The following is a 21,988-nucleotide window of genomic DNA, read 5'->3' as shown; positions in this document are numbered from 1 at the left end:
GGTTTATTTGCTTCAATAGATGGACTATGATGGCTCCCTATTTTGTCAATTTTCTATCCTCACTGTAATGGCTCTGTAAAAACACTTTTTGGCTAATGGCTCAGTAATATCACTTGACTCACCTCTTGGCCCATTGGAACCCAGGCCCTGGATGAACACACTGGCTTCATCCCAAATGGTACCCTATTCCCTATGCACTACTGTCAGGTCCCATAGGACTCTGGTCAATGGAAGTGCACTATACAGTGAGGGGAAAAAAGTATTTGATCCCCTGCTGATTTTGTACGTTTGCTCACTGACAAAGACATGATCAGTCTATAATTTTAATGGTAGGTTTATTTGAACAGTGAGAGACAGAATAACAACAAAAAAATCCAGAAAAACGCATGTAAAAAATGTTATGAATTGATTTGCATTTTAATGAGGAAAATAAGTATTTGACCCCACTGCAAAACATGACTTAGTACTTGGTGGCAAAACCCTTGTTGGCAATCACAGAGGTCAGACGTTTCTTGTAGTTGGCCACCAGGTTTGCACACATCTCAGGAGGGATTTTGTCCCACTCCTCTCTGCAGATCTTCTCCAAGTCATTACGTTTTCGAGGCTGACGTTTAGCAACTCGAACCTTCAGCTCCCTCCACAGATTTTCTATGGGAGACTGGCTAGGCCACTCCAGGACCTTAATGTGCTTCTTCTTGAGCCACTCATTTGTTGCCTAGGCCGTGTGTTTTGGGTCATTGTCATGCTGGAATACCCATCCACGACCCATTTTCAATGCCCTGGCTGAGGGAAGGAGGTTCTCACCCAAGATTTGACGGTACATGGCCCCGTCCATCGTCCCTTTGATGCGGTGAAGTTGTCCTGTCCCCTTAGCAGAATAACACCCCCAAAGCATAATGTTTCCACCTCCATGTTTGACGGTGGGGATGGTGTTCTTGGGGTCATAGGCAGCATTCCTCCTCCTCCAAACACGGCGAGTTGAGTTGATGCCAAAGAGCTCCATTTTGGTCTCATCTGACCACAACACTTTCACCCAGTTCTCCTCTGAATCATTCAGATGTTCATTGGCAAACTACAGACAGGCCTGTATATATGCTTTCTTGAGCAGGGGGACCTTGCGGGCGCTGCAGGATTTCAGTCCTTCACGGCGTAGTGTGTTACCAATTGTTTTCTTGGTGACTATGGTCCCAGCTGCCTTGAGATCATTGACAAGATCCTCCCGTGTAGTTCTGGGCTGATTCCTCACCGTTCTCATGATCATTGCAACTCCACGAGGTGAGATCTTGCATGGAGCCCCTGGCCGAGGGAGATTGACTGTTATTTTGTGTTTCTTCCATTTGCGAATAATCGCACCAACTGTTGTCACCTTCTCAACAAGCTGCTTGGCGATGGTCTTGTAGCCCATTCCAGCCTTGTGTAGGTCTACAATCTTGTCCCTGACATCCTTGGAGAGCTCTTTGGTCTTGGCCATGGTGGAGAGTTTGGAATCTGATTGATTGATTGCTTCTGTGGACAGGTGTCTTTTAAACAGGTAACAAACTGAGATTAGGAGCACCTCCTTTAAGAGTGTGCTCCTAATCTCAGCTCGTTACCTGTATAAAAGACACCTGGGAGCCAGAAATCTTTCTGATTGAGAGGGGGTCAAATACTTATTTCCCTAATTAAAATGCAAATCAATTTATAACATTTTTGACATGCGTTTTTCTGGATTTTTTTGTTGTTATTCTGTCTCTCACTGTTCAAATAAACCTACCATTAAAATTATATACTGATAATTTCTTTGTCAGTGGGCAAACGTACAAAATCAGCAGGGGATCAAATACTTTTGTTCCCTCACTGTATAGGGAATATAATATAATTTGGGACGCAGTAGATAACAACCCTGAATATACCAAAGGTAGCTGATATTTCTCCCATTTTCTATACTCCAGTCTACATTTTTTGTCAATAACTCACTAATAACCCTCTTCCTCTACTCCCTCTCCACCTAATGGGTGTTTTTGTGTATGTGTGTATATCGGAAGGGTTGGGTAAATTTAAACAAATTTCTGTCTTGTATGGATCAGTTAAGTATTCTTCTTCTTCTAATAAACCTCTTCTTCTCCCGTTGCCTTCCTCGTCAGGCCCTGGACGGGTTCTTCTTTGTGGTGAACACGGAGGGGAACATTGTGTTTGTGTCGGAGAATGTGACCCAGTACCTGCAGTATAACCAGGAGGAGCTGATGAACACCAGCGTCTACAGCGTCCTGCACGTAGGAGACCACGCGGAGTTCATCAAGAACCTGCTGCCCAAGAGCCTGGGTGAGTTACACTACACCTCTCTTTCTCTCATTCCTCTATCAATCCATCACTGCTGCCCAAGTCCCTGGGTGAGTTGAGATTTACCCCCTCACACTCACTGTGACCATCTATCAAATCTATAAACTTTTGCGATTCATGTCCAAATCATCTATAAGTAACTTCAATGAGTTGAACATGAAGTGCGAAAATGCTAATATAGGTACCATTGACTTGAATTGGATTTGTGTCACACATGCTAAAAAGATAGCATTTGAAACAGTGACCAGGTAAACAAAACAGAAGCATGGATTGCTGTCATACCTTCTTTAAGGAGATGTTAAATCGCCAGTGAATGAGTCAATCAGGACTGAGACAGGAACTCTCCAAGGACTGGATAGAAAGGGGCTTTGAAATGATGATTTGATATTCGGTGCCAATGGGGATAGTAAGTTGATTGTTTTGACCTTTGACCCCCTGTGTGTGTCCCCTAGTGAACTGTAGAGCACCGCGGTCCAGTGAGAATCCCAACAGGAATAGCCACACGTTTAACTGCCGCATGCTGGTCAACCCCCACGGGCCCTGGGAGGGGGGTGAGCAGGAGCCCCAGGACCAGGAGGTGCAGCAGAAGTACGAGACCATGCAGTGTTTCGCCGTGTCTGAGCCAAAGTCCATCAAAGAGGAGGGAGAAGGTACATAAATGTTTGTTTACCATCAAATCGAACTTCAGTTGAAAACACACTTTACAGTCAAACAATTAAATGAAAGAGATACAAAACAAACAAAAGGCAATAAAAGAGGTGAATAAAAGAAACAGGATGTTTACCGTCATCATGAAGTACCATTATGATCAGTTATCCACTGCCCTGTCTTCCCATAAGGGGTTAATGCTGAACTCTTGGAAAGAGGTCTTCTGTCTGAGTAAATTTCACTAAATCTTCCAACATGGAACATTAATACGTTTGTCACAGATGTTACATGTGCACTTCAATAGCACTACACTCTAAAACTAATCATTTTAGGAATGTAAGGTTTTCCAATGTTGGAAGCTATTATTAGTCATGTGTATGATTATCACAAGAATAAACTTTGTGGTCAGCCATATTGGAGTGCTGAAGCTTTGGTTTGGACAGAACTCACAGATCTGGGTCACATTCATTAGTGCAAAACAAGAGTTCATATTGGACATGTGCAGGTAATCCCTCCCCGTTTCAGCCTGTTTGTTTCCGTTTGTTCCTAGTAAATACGGCTTTGTATGATTCTGTGTGGTCGGATGTCTTCTCCTCTCCTCCGTTCATCTCTGTCTCTCCAGTGTCCTGTCCTCCTTTTAGATTCCTGTCATCCGTCAGATACATCCTCAGAGAGGACCATGGGATGTCTAATTAGTGTCTGCCACTTCCTTCTTTCCCCCGGAGCTCCCAGGGAAATATTTATGTCTAATTTTAGTACCGCCAGCCGTCCGCCGCTGCTTCCAAGATATTCTGCAAAAAATGTATTTTGACATTGAAACCGCACCAGAGCTGCAAATTCAACGGAGACGCGTTGCTAATGAGAACATGTTGATCGGGAGTAAGGACAGTAACCAGGAGAGTTGAGGCAGGGTGTGAATTGAACATCGCCATGTTGTATCACCTACCGCCTCCAACCAAGAGGATAAGTTGGAGGTCATGTTCATGAACTTGGGCTACTTCTAGGTAAAGCTTTTAATATGTTTCTGTTTTTTTTCTCCTTGTCGTCTAGATTTCCAGTCTTGCCTGATCTGTGTAGCACGAAGGGTTCCAGTCAAAGAGAGGCCCATGCTCCCAACATACGAGAGTTTTACCACCAGGCAGGATCTCCAAGGTAGGGGACAACTACTGTACTAATACTGTACTACTATTACTACTGTACTGAATTAATCTGTTCTAAATTAGTCTTATCACCTCTGTTGTGGGTTGAGTCTCAAAAAGAGTTTCATCATTCGCATTCAATGTTTGTTTGGATCACAATTCTGACACCAGTTGAATAGCCTATGCACAATGAAGCCATTGTCTCACGTCAGATAGCGTGACGGCCGTCTGTCTGATAACTCGCCAACACTGATGGGATAGCTAAAAAGACGTCAGTCTACAATATGCTGTCCTAACATTTGAAAATGTTACCAAGGTGATATCGTCCACTGAACCCCCTTTCATCCTCAAGAGTCAGAGTAAATCTTACCAAAAACTATAAACCTGTAACTAATATACGTGTTTTTTTCATGAGGACGTCTTCACTAGCTAAATCCAAATCTAGTTGAGGTGTTTTGTGGTGGTAGAATCAGTATTTATGAAATTCTAAATGTGCACGAAAATTGGCAAGCTAACGTGTCTGCTTGCTGGCTGAATCAGTCTCAAATCAATCCATATGAAAAGAAAGGTAGGGATGTTAACAATGCCAATTCACATACTCAATGCTGAATACTCCCCATAGCTAGGTAGCTAGCTAGCGTAGTGAAGTTCTAGCTAATGCAAAAATGAGTTTTCATGATATCTGTTCTGTCGTGATTAGTGCACGGAGTTCTACAGCACAGCTGACTGCTCCCTACGACGTTATCGCATTGGCCAAATGTTCCAAAGTAGCGAGGCATAGTTCCAGCTATCAGAGTCAGATACATGCTGATTTCTGAGAACAGTCCCATAACTTTAGTGCCTTACAACTTTATCAACAAGCTGGCAAACTAGCTACTGTATGGCCATTCAAACAAGCTTGCACTAGACTGCTAGCTAGAGCATGGTTTGCCGTAGTAGCTAGTTTGCCAGCTACCGAGAGCGGAGTGATTTTCAGAATTAGGAACTTTTTATTTTTTATTTTATTTTTTATTTAACCTTTATTTAACCAGGTAAGCCAGTCGAGAACAAGTTCTCATTTACAACTGCGACCTGAACTAGTGTTAGGTGGATGAGCAAAATCTAGAATTCTTAGAAATGAGTTCCCCGTCCAACAAGAAAGATGGGTTCAGGGACAAGCTTCGTGTAGGAGTGACGCAATCTGACGTTAGACGATGCAATGAAGCATTGTGCTTCTGCTTTGCGTGCTGTTTGGGGTTTTGGCAGGGTAATTGTAAAGCACTTTGTGACAACCTGCTGATGTAAAAAGGTTGTTATAAAATAAAGTTGTTTCATTGATTGAAGCTGGGGAAACTAACTTAGCATTGTAATCGTAGGTAAGATCACGTCACTGGACACCAGTCTGCTGAGAGCCTCCATGAAGCCAGGCTGGGAGGACCTGGTCAGGAGGTGCATCCAGATGTTCCACCTGCAGAACGATGGGGAGATGTCATTTGCCAAAAAGCATCAGCAAGAAGGTACAATGTCTCACGGGATCTCTAGGCCTTTGACCTTCTGTTGATTAATGCCCAAATTTGAAAGCATGTGTCATATATCTCTCTCTCTCCATCCCTCTCTCTCTCCAGTCCTGAGACAGGGCCATGCGTTCAGCCCTCTGTATCGCTTCTCCCTGTCTGATGGTACCATTGTGTCTGCCCACACCAAGAGCAAGCTGGCGCGCTCCCCTGCCACCAACGAACCTCAGCTCTACATGTCCCTCCACATCCTCCAGAGGTACGTCTCCCCTGAACACCTCTCTCTAGTTCAGCATTATTCAACTGGGGGTCACAGGTACTGCACGGGCTGCGAAAATGTATATAAAAAATACAATGAAAAGGTTTTTATTTTTATTTCAATGTCTTTAGGAATATCGCTTGCAACAACAGAATAAACAAATGTTTTATTACATATCTACAGTAGAAAAGAGGAGAATATCTTCTTTCTAATGATGTCAGCTTTATTTCACAACTCCTAATGTTGATCAAATTACACTCATTGGAGCCAATTACACTCACTGGAGTATATGACATAGTCTTTGAAAAAGCACCCGCGAATAGGCTACCAGTGCGGCAAGTGCTGTTGGTAAGCTTGCTTGACTTGGACACACATTTTTGCTAACATTTGTTTAACCAGCTAAACAGCTGCTCTTAGCGAAAATGTGTTTAGAGTTATTTTTCTAGCTAATAGGCTATGTTAGAGTTTACAATTATAATGTAGGGAGGTCAAAATAATGAAACTATCTACCAAATCATTAAAAAAATGTTGATGACCCTTTCCTTGCAACTATCATTTACCTGATAAGACAAGACAGAAAAAGGCTAATGATTGGGGTCGCTGGGTTGCCTGGGAGGGGGTCCCTGTGCAAGAAAAGGTTGACCCCTGCTCTAGTTCAAACCCCAATGTTTGGGCCTCAGCAGCCATTGACATGGACCCTGGGCTGTTCTACTGATTCTAATTCTATGGGTGCAGCCACACAACGGAGGCTCAGTTCATCCCTTGCCACAGCTAATGGCAAATGGCACCCTATTCCCTGTATAGTGCACTACTTTTGACGAGAGCCCTATGGGGTGCACTATGAAGTAGTGCACTATAAAGGAAATAGGGTTTCGGAGGCAACCCCAGTGTTTCACCCGTTTATCTGGCGGCCCCGGGGCAGAGCTTGACAGGAACAGGAAACAATAACAAGACTGTTGTTGAGAATGAGTGGATCAACTGCAAACTTGGCGCTTTGTATAATTCTCAAACACATAATGTTGCTTCAGTGCCGTGCACAATGACGCCTTTGTGTTTTTAACTGTGCCTGAAGCTGCTAAAGCTTGCTCGGTGCATACTGCATTAGAGCTGTGGACTGGAGACCCGACTGGTGTTTGAGTTTGCTCTGCTGAGTACACTGACAGTGTCTCATAGGAGGGAACTTTAGTTAGTCGCCAACATTATCTTTTATCAGTGTCTGTCATGGAAGTAGTACTGTGTGAATGGGAAAACGTTGACTTGTTGTCATTACATTGGTGAATGCCATTTTTTATGCTTTTCTATAGTTTAGCCAGAATGACTGAAAACAGCTTCCTTTAGTATGGATGCGTTCCAAATGGCACCCTATTCCCGTTATAGTGCACTACTTCTGACTAGGGCCCATAGGGCTTTGATCAAAGGTAGTGCACTTCACTATATAGGTAATAGGGTGCCATTTGGGATTGAGCCTATATGATTATGTCCATCTCCATCCCTAAAGCTGTGTGTCTGTGTTTGGCCCTCTTCCAGGGAGCAGACGATGTGTGGGATGAACCCGGACATGTCTGCCCAGGGACAGGGGATGGGGAAGCAGCCAATGAACACTATGTCTTCACTGACCCCTCCCAGTGTGGGTGGGCTGTCCCCGGGGCTGGGGGTCCAGGGCCAGGACACTACGGTCAGCAGCAATACCAACATGGCCACCATGGGTGGCCTGCAGGGTGGACGTTATGGATGCCAGGGGGCTATGAACCGTTCCCCCACTCATCGGGGTAGCAGCAACTATGCACTCAAGATGGAGATGAACAGCCCGTCGCAGGACAGCCCCAGTGTGACCTCTCAGGGGGGTCAAGGTGGCGGTGGTACCATGCTGTCCCCACGCCACCGCCAGAGCCCCAGTGTGGCGGGTTGCCCCCGCGTTGCTCCCCCAGGACCCTTCTCCCCGACGGGCAGCTTGCACTCTCCACCAGGGGTGTGTAGCAGCACAGGGGTGGGGAACAACCACAGTGGCTACACTGGTAACAGCTCCCTCAATGCACTTCAGGCCCTTAGCGAATGCCACGGGGTCTCCCAGCAGGGGCAGTCCACAGGGTCACCTGACAGGAAGCCAGGCAACACGCTGCAGATGCAGAGTCCCCCTGGTAGTGGTGGAGCTAGCAGCAGTAGTAACCTCGACTCCAGCCAGCTGGCCAACCGCAGCAGCACCACATCTGAGAGAGAGATAGGGATGTTTGGAGCATACGGGGAGCAGTCCCAGCCAGACGGGGAGGAGAGGGAGAATGTGGAGCAGAGGAAGTTGAAAGATTACACCCCCGAGCATTTTGGAGGATCAGGAGGAGAGCTGAACGAGGCCCAGAACAGGCTCCTCAACAGCAAGGGCCACACCAAGCTCCTGCAGCTGCTCACCAACAAGTCAGAGCACATGGAGCCCTGCTCGCCCCACGGGGCCCCCGGGGGAGGGGAGCCCAACTGTAAGGATCCCGGGACGGGACCAGGGGGCCACAACAACCACTCCACCTCGCTGAAGGAGAAACACAAGATCCTCCATAGACTCCTCCAGAACAGCACGTCCCCGGTAGAGCTGGCCAAGCTGACGGCCGAGGCCACGGGGAAGGAGCTGGGTCAGGGCCAGCAAGACCAGGGAGGACCAGACAGTATGGCCGCCACCGTGGCTGAGATGGCCACCAAGCAGGAGCCCGTCAGCCCCAAGAAGAAGGACAACGCGCTGCTGCGCTACCTGCTGGACAAGGACGACAACACCATGCAGGAGAAAGGCATCAAGATGGAGCCCGGGACAGAGATGAAGGTGGCCAATGTGAAGACTGAGAAGCACGACCCGGGATACAACATGGCAGATCAGGTCAGTAGAGCAACAATGTGTATGGTCATGATACACTGGCTGCGTCCCAAATGACACCCTATTCCCCCTATGGGCCCTGGTCAAAGGTAGTAAGCTATATAGGGAACCACTGATCGAGAGTCTGAAGTAGGCCTAGCCATACAATGCAGCCTCCTGGGGGTTGTTGAAGATTCGTATGTGTTATTACATAATACAGTGAGGGGAAAAAAGTATTTGATTCCCTGCTGATTTTGTACGTTTGCCCACTGACAAAGAAATGATCAGTCTATAATTTTAATGGTAGGTTTATTTGAACAGTGAAAGACAGAATAACAACAAAAAAATCCAGAAAAACGCATGTCAAAAATGTTATAAATTGATTAGCATTTTAATGAGGGTACCTAGTGGGAGGCTAAGTAGGGAATCTGTTGCCCTGCCAGGCATTTAATACAGTGGGGGAAAAAAGTATTTAGTCAGCCACCAATTGTGCAAGTTCTCCCACTTAAAAAGATGAGAGAGGCCTGTAATTTTCATCATAGGTACACGTCAACTATGACAGACAAATTGAGAAAAAGAATTCCAGAAAATCACATTGTAGGATTTTTAATGAATTTATTAGCAAATTATGGTGGAAAATAAGTATTTGGTCACCTACAAACAAGCAAGATTTCTGGCTCTCACAGACCTGTAACTTCTTCTTTAAGAGGCTCCTCTGTCCTCCACTCGTTACCTGTATTAATGGCACCTGTTTGAACTTGTTATCAGTATAAAAGACACCTGTCCACAACCTCAAACAGTCACCCTCCAAACTCCACTATGGCCAAGACCAAAGAGCTATCAAAGAAACAAAATTGTAGACCTGCACCAGGCTGGGAAGACTGAATCTGCAATAGGTAAGCAGCTTGGTTTGAAGAAATCAACTGTGGGAGCAATTATTAGGAAATGGAAGACATACAAGACCACTGATAATCTCCCTCGATCTGGGGCTCCACGCAAGATCTCACCCCGTGGGGTCAAAATGATCACAAGAACGGTGAGCAAAAATCCCAGAACCACACGGGGGGACCTAGTGAATGACCTGCAGAGAGCTGGGACCAAAGTAACAAAGCCTACCATCAGTAACACACTACGCCGCCAGGGACTCAAATCCTGCAGTGCCAGACGTGTCCCCCTGCTTAAGCCAGTACTTGTCCAGGCCCATCTGAAGTTTGCTAGAGTGCATTTGGATGATCCAGAAGAGGATTGGGAGAATGTCATATGGTCAGATGAAACCAAAATATAACTTTTTGGTAAAAACTCAACTCGTCGTGTTTGGAGGACAAAGAATGCTGAGTTGCATCCAAAGAACACCATACCTACTGTGAAGCATGGGGGTGGAAACATCATGCTTTGGGGCTGTTTTTCTGCAAAGGGACCAGGACGAATGATCCGTGTAAAGGAAAGAATGAATGGGGCCATGTATCGTGAGATTTTGAGTGAAAACCTCCTTCCATCAGCAAGGGCATTGAAGATGAAACGTGGTTGGGTCTTTCAGCATGACAATGATCCCAAACACACCGCCCGGGCAACGAAGGAGTGGCTTCGTAAGAAGCATTTCAAGGTCCTGGAGTGGCCTAGCCAGTCTCCAGATCTCAACCCCATAGAAAATCTTTGGAGGGAGTTGAAAGTCCGTGTTGCCCAGCGACAGCCCCAAAACATCACTGCTCTAGAGGAGATCTGCATGGAGGAATGAGCCAAAATACCAGCAACAGTGTGTGAAAACCTTGTGAAGACTTACAGAAAAACGTTTGACCTGTGTCATTGCCAACAAAGGGTATATAACAAAGTATTGAGAAACTTTTGTTATTGACCAAATACTTATTTTCCACCATAATTTGCAAATAAATTCATTAAAAGTCCTACAATGTGATTTTCTGGAATTGTATTTCTCATTTTGTCTGTCATAGTTGACGTGTACCTATGATGAAAATTACAGGCCTCTCTCATCTTTTTAAGTGGGAGAACTTGCACAATTGGTGGCTGACTAAATACTTTTTTTCCCCACTGTATGTTGTGAGGATTTTTTTGATTTTTGTTGAGAGACCTCTTAGCCATTAGGTGCGCAAATTGCAGTGACAAGTTGATCTCCTTGTGAAATCCACGGACAAGTCCTGAGAACTAGCTGGCTAGTGAGTGAGGCAGTTGAAAGGGTCTGGCAGCACATTGAGGGGGCTTGATCTTATTGACCCTATTGGCAGGCTGGCCCGGCGTCTCAGTCTTGAATCGGCTCTGGCAGAGAGGGTTCTGAAATACAAGACAGTGCCAGGGGTAGTGGAGGGAGGGGAGAAAATCCACTAGTGTTTAGTGCTGGCTGGCACATGTTTGCGGCCTGCTCCTCTGGCTCGTCCCTGTCTAAACAGCAGCCGGAAGGCCTGGGTGACTGCAGACAGCCCAGCAGCCAGTGTTTATACAGCCAGCTCTCTGTGCTTTCTGTGGGGTGTGTGTGTGTGTGTTGAACATGAGGAGGAGGTTGTAGTAAGTCTGTGTTCAGGGGATAAGAGATGGAGAGGTAGCTAGCAGGCACACTGTGGGAGGAGGTAAAAACTACAGCCTTTTAATTAGTTGTTAGGCTACACATTTGTTCTACAGGAACTACAGAGAGATTCAGCTCAGATAAGAATATTGGGCATAAGACAACATATTGTTTTATGCCATATGTTTTTTAGAAAATCTCCTGAAATACACTACATCAGGGCTGCCCAACCCTCTTCCTGGAGATCTACTGTCCTGTAGGTTCAGTCCAACCCTAATTTAGCATATCTGATTCAGCTAGTTAAGGTCTTGTTGAGCAGCTAATAAGTAGAATCAGGTGTGTTAAATTAGGGTTGGACTGAAAACCCACAGGATGGTAGATCTCCAGGAAGAGGGTTGGGCAGCCCTGCACTACATTCACAGATAGCTTTTATCATAGCCACAACATGTTAGCCGGGTCTCTATAGCCTTTAGGGAGGCGTCACTGTCTGTTGTCAGCCAATATTCACCACCCACTGCACTCCGGGCAGGTAGAGAGGCAATCAGAGAGAGCATGCAGGCCGGGGCATTGGAGCGGTTAGCTCCTCCAGAAGGGCTGAATCCCAATTCTGAGGCTGAATCCCAATTCTCCACCCTTTTCCCAAAGTGTGCACTTGCACACTACCTGTCATGGATTTAACAATGGTGAAGACTCCAGCCAATGTTTACTTCAATCCAATACTTTTAGATCCATGACGGGAAGTGTGCAAGTGCACACTTTGGGAGATTGTTAGAGAATTGGGACACTGCCTAAGAGGGGGAGAGGAGGAGGAGGAGGAGGAGGAACAGGAATAAACCAACAGCAGGTCACCCTGGCATGCAGGCGGGCAGTGCACAGGAAGGAGGGCAGAGTAGAGCTGCGAGCCGTGCGGAGCGGAGGGCAGAGCAGCCTTACATCATACATGACCTCATTAGTTCAGCCTGCTATTTATATCCTCCCCTCTATTCATCGGCCTGCCTGTATGAAATGGTCTGGGCAGGAAGATTCCATTCCCATCTATAGGTCGGTCTGTCTCTGTCTCGGTCTCTCTCTCTCTGAAAAATTTAGCTCATTCTCAGTGATGATGGGTACAGTAGCTAGCTATGCACTGGTTTCGTTGATTTGAAAGGGATCCATATTTTAATGTGGAGTATTCAGACAGTGTTCCTGCGCTACAAAATATTTTCCATAATATCTATGTATTATTTATGTACATAGTAATCAGATGTTCTAAATGCTCATGGACACTGTCTCCCACATACAACTATCCTACTCATGTCTACTCTAATGTATATACAGTGCCTTCAGAAAGTATTCAGACCCCTTGACTTTTTCCACATTTTGTTACATTACAGCCTTATTCTAAAATTGATTAAATAAATAAAAATCTCAGCAATCTACACACAATACCCCATAATGACAACGTGAAAACAGTTTTTTAGACATTTTTGCAAATACCTTATTTACATAAGTATTCAAACCCTTTGCTATGAGACTCAAAATTGAGCTCAGGTGCATCCTGTTTCCATTGATCATCCTTGATGTTTCTACAACTTGATTGGAGTCCACCTGTGGTAAATTCAATTGATTGGACATGATTTGGAAAAGCACACACCTGTCTATATAAGGTCCCACAGTTGACAGTGCATGTCAGAGCAAAAAACAAGACATGAGGTCGAGGGAATTGTCCGTAGAGCTCCGAGACAGGATTGTGTCGAGGCACAGATCTGGGGAAGGGTACCAACACATTTCTGCTGTATTGAAGGTCCCCAAGTATACAGTGGCCTCCATCATTCTTAAATGGAAGAACTTTGGCACCACCAAGACTCTTCCTACAGCTGGCCGCCCGGCCAAACTGAGCACTCGGGGGAGAATGGCCTTGATCAGGGACGTGACCAAGAACCCGATGGTCACTCTGACAGAGCTCCAGAGTTTCTCTGTGGAGATGGGAGAACCTTCCAGAAGGACAACCATCTCTGCAGCACTCAACCAATCAGGCCTTTATGGTAGTGGCCAGACGGAAGCCTCTCCTCAGTAAAAGGCACATGACAGCCCGTTTGGAGAAGCATGGGGGTGGCAGCATCATGCTGTGGGGATGTTTTTCAGCGGCAGGGACTGGGAGACTAGTCGGGATCGAGGCAAAGATGAACGGAGCAAAGTACAGAGAGATCCTTGATGAAAACGTGCTCCAGAGCGCTCAGGAACTCAGACTGGGGCGAAGGTTCACCTTCAAACAGGACAACTACAGAGCTTGAGAGGATCTGCAGAGAAGAATGGGAGAAACTACCCAAATACAGGTGTGCCATGGCATGGCTGTAATCACTGCCAAAGGTGCTTCAACAAAGTACTGAGTAAAGGGTCTGAATACTTATGTCAATGTTATATATATATATATATATATATATATATATATATATATATATATATAATTTTGTTTTTTATATATATATAAATTGGCAAACATTTATAACCTGTTTTTGCTTTGTCATTGTGTGTAGATTGAGGGGGAAAAACAATTTGATCAATTTTAGAATAAGGCTGTAACATAACAAAATGTGGAAAAAGTCAAGGGGTCTGAATACTTTCCGAAGGCACTGTAAGACTTGTCTGTGTCTTTCTGTGTGTGTGCTTGGATGTTCATGCAGTCTAGTGAGCTGGAAGACATCTTGGATGATCTGCAGTGTAGCCAGCAGCAGCAGCTCTTCTCAGGCCAGCACCACCAGCAGCAGTCCAGACCTGTGTCTCTGCCTGCCAACGTAGACAAGCAGTCCATCATCAACGACATCCTGCAGATGACAGAGAACAACAGCAGTCCCACGGGCACCAACACCCAGCAGAAGGCCTTCCCAGGCATGGGCCCAGGACGTGAGTTAACCAGACCTCTGCTCTTATCTGTTCCAGGTTACATCCCAAATGGCACCCTATTCTCTATGGGCCCTGGTCAAAAGTAGTGCACTGTATAGAAAATAGGGTGCCATTTGGGAAGCAACCTAAGTAGCTTGAGATAGGAGTAACCCTTAACCACAGATCTGAGATCAGTTTACCCTCCCCAAATCTTAATAACCTTTATCATAAAGAATATCTGACCCGGTGTCAGCGGTTAGTTAGGGGCAACTTCTACGTACTTTGTCCCACTTTTGATATGGAAAAAATTGTTTGGTCAAGCCAGTATATTTTAGTGAGATGATTGTGTAACTTTTTCGGTCTTGTACTCCCAGACTTCAATGGTCCCAGGATGGGCCAGCCAGGCCGAGGGCCCCCTGTCCGCAGTATGTCCCTAGTTCAGTCCAACATGTCTGGCCATGGTTCTCCCCGACCCTTCCCTCCTCCCAGGAACAGCAGCCCCTACTCTGTCATGCAACAGCAAGCCATGATGGGAAACCACGGGATGCTGCAGAACCAGGCTAACATGGGCAACGCAGGTGAGTCGTCTTGTCTAAAAATTAATTAAGCATTACCATCTAAAATGTTTAGTGCTAATTTAAGAGATATACTATACCACTTTGTGTTATTATTAGATATAGGATAAGTCCCAAATGGCACCCTATTCCCTATATAGTGTACTAATTTTGACCAGGGTCCAGTTTCAGTGTTTAGAAGTCATCCTGGCTCAGCTTACAGTCTGTCCTCTCCTGTCCCCCTGTCCCAGGCATGCCCTGGGCTAGCATGCAGCAGGGTTGGGGCCCTCAGGGGCCAATGGGCCAGGCTCTGCAGCAGAGAATGGGGCCTGATGGTCACATGGTGCCCAACGTCTCAGCTGGAGTCCCCATGAGGCCCAGCAACCAGCAGCCTGGACCCAGACAGATGGTCCCAATGCAGATGATGGGAAACGGTGAGTGCTGCTGCCCCCCTTTCTCCACACACACATACACATACACACACACACACACACACACACACACACCTTGCCCCTGTTTCTCCACACACACACCTTTATGCCATTTCTCCAAACACACAAACATCTCCATTGTCTCTGTATCCATCTAGAGTCCCATGAGGCCCATAATTGAAGTTATTCTGAGTCTTTTCAAAATGTCTGTTGAACAGTGCAATCAGATATGGAGATGGCTGGTCCTCCCTACCCAGGACAGCAGGCACCGCCCAATCAGACGGCCCCATGGCCTGACCGCATGATGTCAGTGGATCACGGGCCTTATGGGAACCAGAACCGGTAAATAGCTACACACAGTACAGACCCCTTCTCTCAGTGACAGTACAACACACATCACACCTCTTTGCTGTCTGACACACTTTTGAAAAGTAGTGCACTGTATAGGGAATAGGGTACCATTTCGGACACAACTAACTCCGTCTGAACCTACTCCTCTGGGCCCGGTTTCCCAGAGGCATCTTAAGTTTAAGTTCATCGTTAGAACCTTAGTAGAAGCATCATTAAATCTCCGAGCTGTTTCCCAAAACCATCGTTATTAAAGTTGCAGTTAAATGCTTGTAATTTAATGCCCGCCTCAGACCACTCGTAGAAGTGCGTCGTTAGATGCTTTTTTGGCCCTCCCACATCACTTTATACACAGATCTCCACTAAACATAGAATCAAATGGTTTATCCATCTCTCTGTAACCGCCGATAACTTTAGAACAAAGTTGACTACAAATACAAAGTTGCCAATGTCTTTGCAATTGATACAAACAAGCGACATATTTAAAAATATGCTTAAAATGAAAACCGAGATGATTGCATTAAAATATAAACAGTAAGCTATAGGCCTTTTTCAATCATATTGAAATACAGTTGAAGTCGGAAGTTTACATACACCTTAGCCAAATACATTTAAACTCAGTTTTTGCAATTGCGGACATTTAATCCTAGTAAAAATTCCCTGTCTTAGGTCAGTTAGGATCACCACTTTATTTTAAGAATGTGAAATGTCAGAATAATAGTAGAGAGAATGATTTATTTCAGCTTTTTATTTCTTTCATCACATTCCCAGTGGGTCAGAAGTTTACATACACTCAATTAGTATTTGGTAGTATTGCCTTTAAATTGTTTAACTTGGGTCAAATATTTCGGGTAGCCTTCCACAAGCTTCCCACAATAAGTTGGGTGAATTTTGGCCCATTCCTCCTGACAGAGCTGGTGTAACTGAGTCAGGTTTGTAGGCCTCCTTGCTCGCACACGCTTTTTCAGTTCTGCCCACAAATGTTCTGTATGATTGAGGTCAGGGCTTTGTGATGGCCACTCCAATACCTTGACTTTGTTGTCCTTAAGCCATTTTGCCACAACTTTGGAAGTATGCTTGGGGTCATTGTACATTTGGAAGACCCATTTGCGACCAAGCTTTAACTTCCTGACTGATGTCTTGAGATATTGCTTCAATATATCCACATAATTTTCCTTCCTCATGATGCCATCTATTTTGTGAAGTGCACCAGTCCCTCCTGCAGCAAAGTACCCCCACAGCATGATGCTGCCACCCCCGTGCTTCACGGTTGGGATGGTGTTCTTCGGTCGGGCTTGCAAGCGACCCCGTTTTTCCTCCAAACATAATGATGGTCATTATGGCCAAACAGTTCTACTTTTGTTTCATCAGACCAGAGGATATTTCTCCAAAAACTACGATCTTTGTCCCCATGTGCAGTTGCAAGCCGTAGTCTGGCTTTTTTATGGCGGTTTTGGAGCAGTGGCTATAGGACTATGTCGATATAGGACTCGTTTTACTGTGGATATAGATACTTTTGTACCTGTTTCCTCCAGCATCTTCACAAGGTCCTTTGCTGTTGTTCTGGGATTGATTTGCACTTTTCGCACCAAAGTATGTTCATCTCTAGGAGACAGAACGTGTTTCCTTCCTGAGCGGTATAATGGCTGCATGGTCCCATGGTGTTTATACTTGCGTACTATTGTTTGAACAGATGAACGTGGTACCTTCAGGCGTTTGGAAATTGCTCCCAAGGATGAACCAGACTTGTGGAGGTCTACAATTCTTTTTCTGAGGTATTGGCTGATTTCTTTTGATTTTCCCATGATGTCAAGCAAAGAGGCACTGAGTTTTAAGGTAGGCCTTGAAATACATCCACAGGTACACCTCCAATTGACTCAAATGATGTAAATTTGAAGAAGCTTCTAAAGCCATGACATCATTTTCTGGAATTTTCCAAGCTGTTTAAAGGCACAGTCAACTTAGTGTATGTAAACTTCTGACCCACTGGAATTGTGATACAGTGAATTATAAGTGAAATAATCTGTCTGTAAACAATTGTTGGAAAAATTACTTGTGTCATGCACAAAGTAGATGTCCTAACCGACTTGCCAAAACTATAGTTTGTTAACAAGAAATTTGTGGAGTGGTTGAGTGAAGTTTTAATGACTCCAACCTAAGTGTATGTAAACTTCCGACTTCAATTGTGTGTATATATATATACACACACAAGTGTGTCAGTGTGTGTGTCTGCGTGTAGCCTATTTGGGAAGGACCTAAGTCACACTAAGGTGAATGCGGTTGGTGGGTTCAGGGAGTTGTGTTCTTCAGTAGGTGAGTCTTTGTCCATTCAAAGACCCATGTAGAACTGCAGGAGCTCCTTGATTGGTTGGATGCCAGTGTTTTCATTGGGTGTAGACCATTTGTAAACCATGTTGTCCAACAATAGACTGGGGTCAGCAAAAGTTCTGAAAAATAAGTGTATGTAAACTTCCGACTTCAACTGTACATTTTATGTTCAATGAATTGAGTTATATTTTGCTACTTGTAGGCTACTGTCTGTAATTTGTCTCAACATGTTTCATGATGTGTAGCCTAACATGTGCGCAATGATATGCCAAATCTGTGATTTTGTGCATTTTTATTGGGTAAGCATAAGAAATAACTGCCTCAATATTTGCCACCATAGGTGATACAGTGGGGGAAAAAAGTATTTAGTCAGCCACCAATTGTGCAAGTTCTCCCACTTAAAAAGATGAGAGAGGCCTGTAATTTTCATCATAGGTACATGTCAACTATGACAGACAAAATTAGAAAAAAAATCCAGAAAATCACATTGTAGGATTTTTAATGAATTTATTTGCAAATTATGGTGGAAAATAAGTATTTGGTCACCTACAAACAAGCAAGATTTCTGGCTCTCACAGACCTGTAACTTCTTCTTTAAGAGGCTCCTCTGTCCTCCACTCGTTACCTGTATTAATGGCACCTGTTTGAACTTGTTATCAGTATAAAAGACACCTGTCCACAACCTCAAACAGTCACCCTCCAAACTCCACTATGGCCAAGACCAAAGAGCTATCAAAGGACACCAGAAACAAAATTGTAGACCTGCACCAGGCTGGGAAGACTGAATCTGCAATAGGTAAGCAGCTTGGTTTGAAGAAATCAACTGTGGGAGCAATTATTAGGAAATGGAAGACATACAAGACCACTGATAATCTCCCTCGATCTGGGGCTCCACGCAAGATCTCACCCCGTGGGGTCAAAATGATCACAAGAACGGTGAGCAAAAAATCCCAGAACCACACGGGGGGACCTAGTGAATGACCTGCAGAGAGCTGGGACCAAAGTAACAAAGCCTACCATCAGTAACACACTACGCCGCCAGGGACTCAAATCCTGCAGTGCCAGACGTGTCCCCCTGCTTAAGCCAGTACTTGTCCAGGCCCATCTGAAGTTTGCTAGAGTGCATTTGGATGATCCAGAAGAGGATTGGGAGAATGTCATATGGCCAGATGAAACCAAAATAGAACTTTTTGGTAAAAACTCAACTCGTCGTGTTTGGAGGACAAAGAATGCTGAGTTGCATCCAAAGAACACCATACCTACTGTGAAGCATGGGGGTGGAAACATCATGCTTTGGGGCTGTTTTTCTGCAAAGGGACCAGGATGACTGATCCGTGTAAAGGAAAGAATGAATGGGGCCATGTATCGTGAGATTTTGAGTGAAAACCTCCTTCCATCAGCAAGGGCATTGAAGATGAAACGTGGCTGGGTCTTTCAGCATGACAATGATCCCAAACACACCGCCCGGGCAACGAAGGAGTTGCTTCGTAAGAAGCATTTCAAGGTCCTGGAGTGGCCTAGCCAGTCTCCAGATCTCAACCCCATAGAAAATCTTTGGAGGGAGTTGAAAGTCTGTGTTGCCCAGCGACAGCCCCAAAACATCACTGCTCTAGAGGAGATCTGCATGGAGGAATGGGCCAAAATACCAGCAACAGTGTGTGAAAACCTTGTGAAGACTTACAGAAAACGTTTGACCTGTGTCATTGCCAACAAAGGGTATATAACAAAGTATTGAAAAACTTTTGTTATTAACCAAATACTTATTTTCCACCATAATTTGCAAATAAATTCATTAAAAATCCTACAATGTGATTTTCTGGATTTTTTTTCTCATTTTGTCTGTCATAGTTGACATGTACCTATGATGAAAATTACAGGCCTCTCTCGTCTTTTTAAGTGGGAGAACTTGCACAATTGGTGGCTGACTAAATACTTTTTCCCCCACTGTATCTCTCTAGGAGCTGATTTTGAACGTTTGCCCACTGACAAAGAAATGATCAGTCTATAATTTTAATGGTAGGTTTATTTGAACAGTGAGAGACAGAAAAACAACAAAATAATCCAGAAAAACGTATGTCAACAATGTTATAAATTGATTTGCATTTTAATGAGGGAAATAAGTATTTGACCCCCTCTCAATCAAAAAGATTTCTGGCTCCCAGGTGTCTTTTAAACAGGTAACGAGCTGAGATTAGGAGCACACTCTTAAAGGGAGTGCTCCTAATCTCAGTTTGTTACCTGTATAAAAGACACCTGTCCACAGAAGCAATCATCAATCAGATTCCAAACTCTCCACCATGGCCAAGACCAAAGAGCTCTCCAAGGATGTCAGGGACAAGATTGTAGACCTACACAAGGCTGGAATGGGCTGCAAGACCATCGGCAAGCAGCTTGGTGAGAAGGTGACAACAGTTGGCACGATTATTCACAAATGGAAGAAACAAAAGTACTGTCAATCTCCCTCGGCCTGGGGCTCCATGCAAGATCTCACCTCGTGGAGTTGCAATGATCATGAGAACGGTGAGGAATCAGCCCAGAACTACACGGGAGGATCTTGTCAATGATCTCAAGGCAGCTGGAACCATAGTCACCAAGAAAACAATTGGTAACACACTACGCCGTGAAGGACTGAAATCCTGCATCGCCCGCAAGGTCCCCCTGCTCAAGAAAGCACATATACAGGCCCGTCTGAAGTTTGCCAATGAACATCTGAATGATTCAGAGGAGAACTGGGTGAAAGTGTTGTGGTCAGATGAGACCAAAATGGAGCTCTTTGGCATCAACTCAACTCGCCGTGTTTGGAGGAGGAGGAATGCTGCCTATGACCCCAAGAACACCATCCCCACCGTCAAACATGGAGGTGGAAACATTATGCTTTGGGGGTGTTATTCTGCTAAGGGGACAGGACAACTTCACTGCATCAAAGGGACGATGGACGGGTCATGTACCGTCAAATCTTTGGTGAGACCCAAAACACACGGCCAAGGGAACAAAGGAGTGGCTCAAGAAGAAGCATATTAAGGTTCTGGAGTGGCCTAGCCAGTCTCCAGACCTTAATCCCATAGAAAATCTGTGTAGGGAGCTGAAGGTTCGAGTTGCCCAACGTCAGCCTCAAAACCTTAATGACTTGGAGAAGATCTGCAAAGAGGAGTGGGACAAAATCCCTCCTGAGATGTGTGCAAACCTGGTGGCCAACTACAAGAAACGTCTGACCTCTATGATTGCCAACAAGGGTTTTGCCACCAAGTACTAAGTCATGTTTTGCAGAGGGGTCAAATACTTATTTCCCTCATTAAAATGCAAATCAATTTATAACATTTTTGACGTGCGTTTTTCTGGATTTTTGTTGTTGTTATTCTGTCTCTCACTGTTCAAATAAACCTACCATTTAAAATTATAGACTGATCATGTCTTTGTCAGTGGGCAAACATACAAAATCAGCAGGGGATCAAATACTTTTTTCCCTCACTGTACATGTGGGTAGAGTTAAAGTGACTATGCATAAATAATTAACAGAGTAGCAGCAGCGTAAAAAGCTGGGGTGGAAGTGCAAATAGTCCGGGTAGCCATGATTAGCTGTTCAGTAGTCTTATGGCTTGGGGGTAGAAGCTGTTGAGAAGCCTTTTGGACCTAGACTTTGCGCTCCGGTACCGCTTGCCGTGCGGTAGTAGAGAGAACAGTCTATGACTAGGGTGGCTGGAGTCTTTGACAATTTTGAGGGCCTTCCTCTGACACCACCTGGTATAGAGGTCCTGGATGGCAGGAAGCTTGGCCCCAGTGATGTACTGGGCCGTACACACTACCCTCTGTAGTGCCTTGCGGTCGGAGGCCGAGCAGTTGCCATACCAGGCAGTGATGCAACCAGTCAGGATGCTCTCGATGGTGCAGCTGTAGAACTTTTTGAGGATCTGAGGACCCATGCCAAATCTTTTCAGTCTCCTGAGGGGTAATAGGCTTTGTCGTGCCCTCTTCACGACTGTCTTGGTGTGTTTGGACCATGATAGTTTGTTGGTGATGTGGACACCAAAGAACTTGAAGCTCTCAACCTGTTCCACTACAGCCCCGTCGATGAGAATGCTCAGTCCTCTTTTTTTTCCCCTATAGTCCACAATCATCTCCTTTGTCTTGGTCACGTTGAGGGAGAGGTTGTTATCCTGGCACCACACAGCCAGGTCTCTGACCACCTCCCTATAGGCTGTTTCATCATTGTCGGTGATCAGGCCTACCACTATTGTGTCGTCTGCAAACTTAATGATGGT

General features: G+C 45.1%; 1 protein-coding gene across 9 annotated transcripts in view; it reads left to right on the top strand.

Moving 5' to 3' along the window:
- Positions 1 to 21,988, top strand: part of LOC121580886 (nuclear receptor coactivator 2-like) — a 77,227-nt gene that overhangs the window by 39,367 nt on the left and 15,872 nt on the right. For all 9 annotated transcript variants that reach the window (XM_045224815.1, XM_045224814.1, XM_041896024.2 and 6 more), the window contains 10 exons: positions 2,124 to 2,301; positions 2,772 to 2,969; positions 4,018 to 4,119; positions 5,462 to 5,602; positions 5,711 to 5,858; positions 7,386 to 8,715; positions 13,870 to 14,089; positions 14,443 to 14,646; positions 14,874 to 15,056; positions 15,272 to 15,395. In XM_045224815.1, coding sequence (XP_045080750.1) covers positions 2,124 to 2,301; positions 2,772 to 2,969; positions 4,018 to 4,119; positions 5,462 to 5,602; positions 5,711 to 5,858; positions 7,386 to 8,715; positions 13,870 to 14,089; positions 14,443 to 14,646; positions 14,874 to 15,056; positions 15,272 to 15,395 — 2,828 coding nt within the window. The remainder of the gene's footprint in view (positions 1 to 2,123; positions 2,302 to 2,771; positions 2,970 to 4,017; positions 4,120 to 5,461; positions 5,603 to 5,710; positions 5,859 to 7,385; positions 8,716 to 13,869; positions 14,090 to 14,442; positions 14,647 to 14,873; positions 15,057 to 15,271; positions 15,396 to 21,988) is intronic.

The sequence above is a fragment of the Coregonus clupeaformis genome, chromosome 14 (genome assembly GCF_020615455.1).
Source record: "Coregonus clupeaformis isolate EN_2021a chromosome 14, ASM2061545v1, whole genome shotgun sequence".
Lineage (NCBI taxonomy): Eukaryota > Metazoa > Chordata > Actinopteri > Salmoniformes > Salmonidae > Coregonus > Coregonus clupeaformis.
Note: the sequence above shows the minus strand (reverse complement) of the source record. Positions and strands in the feature narration are given on the sequence as shown.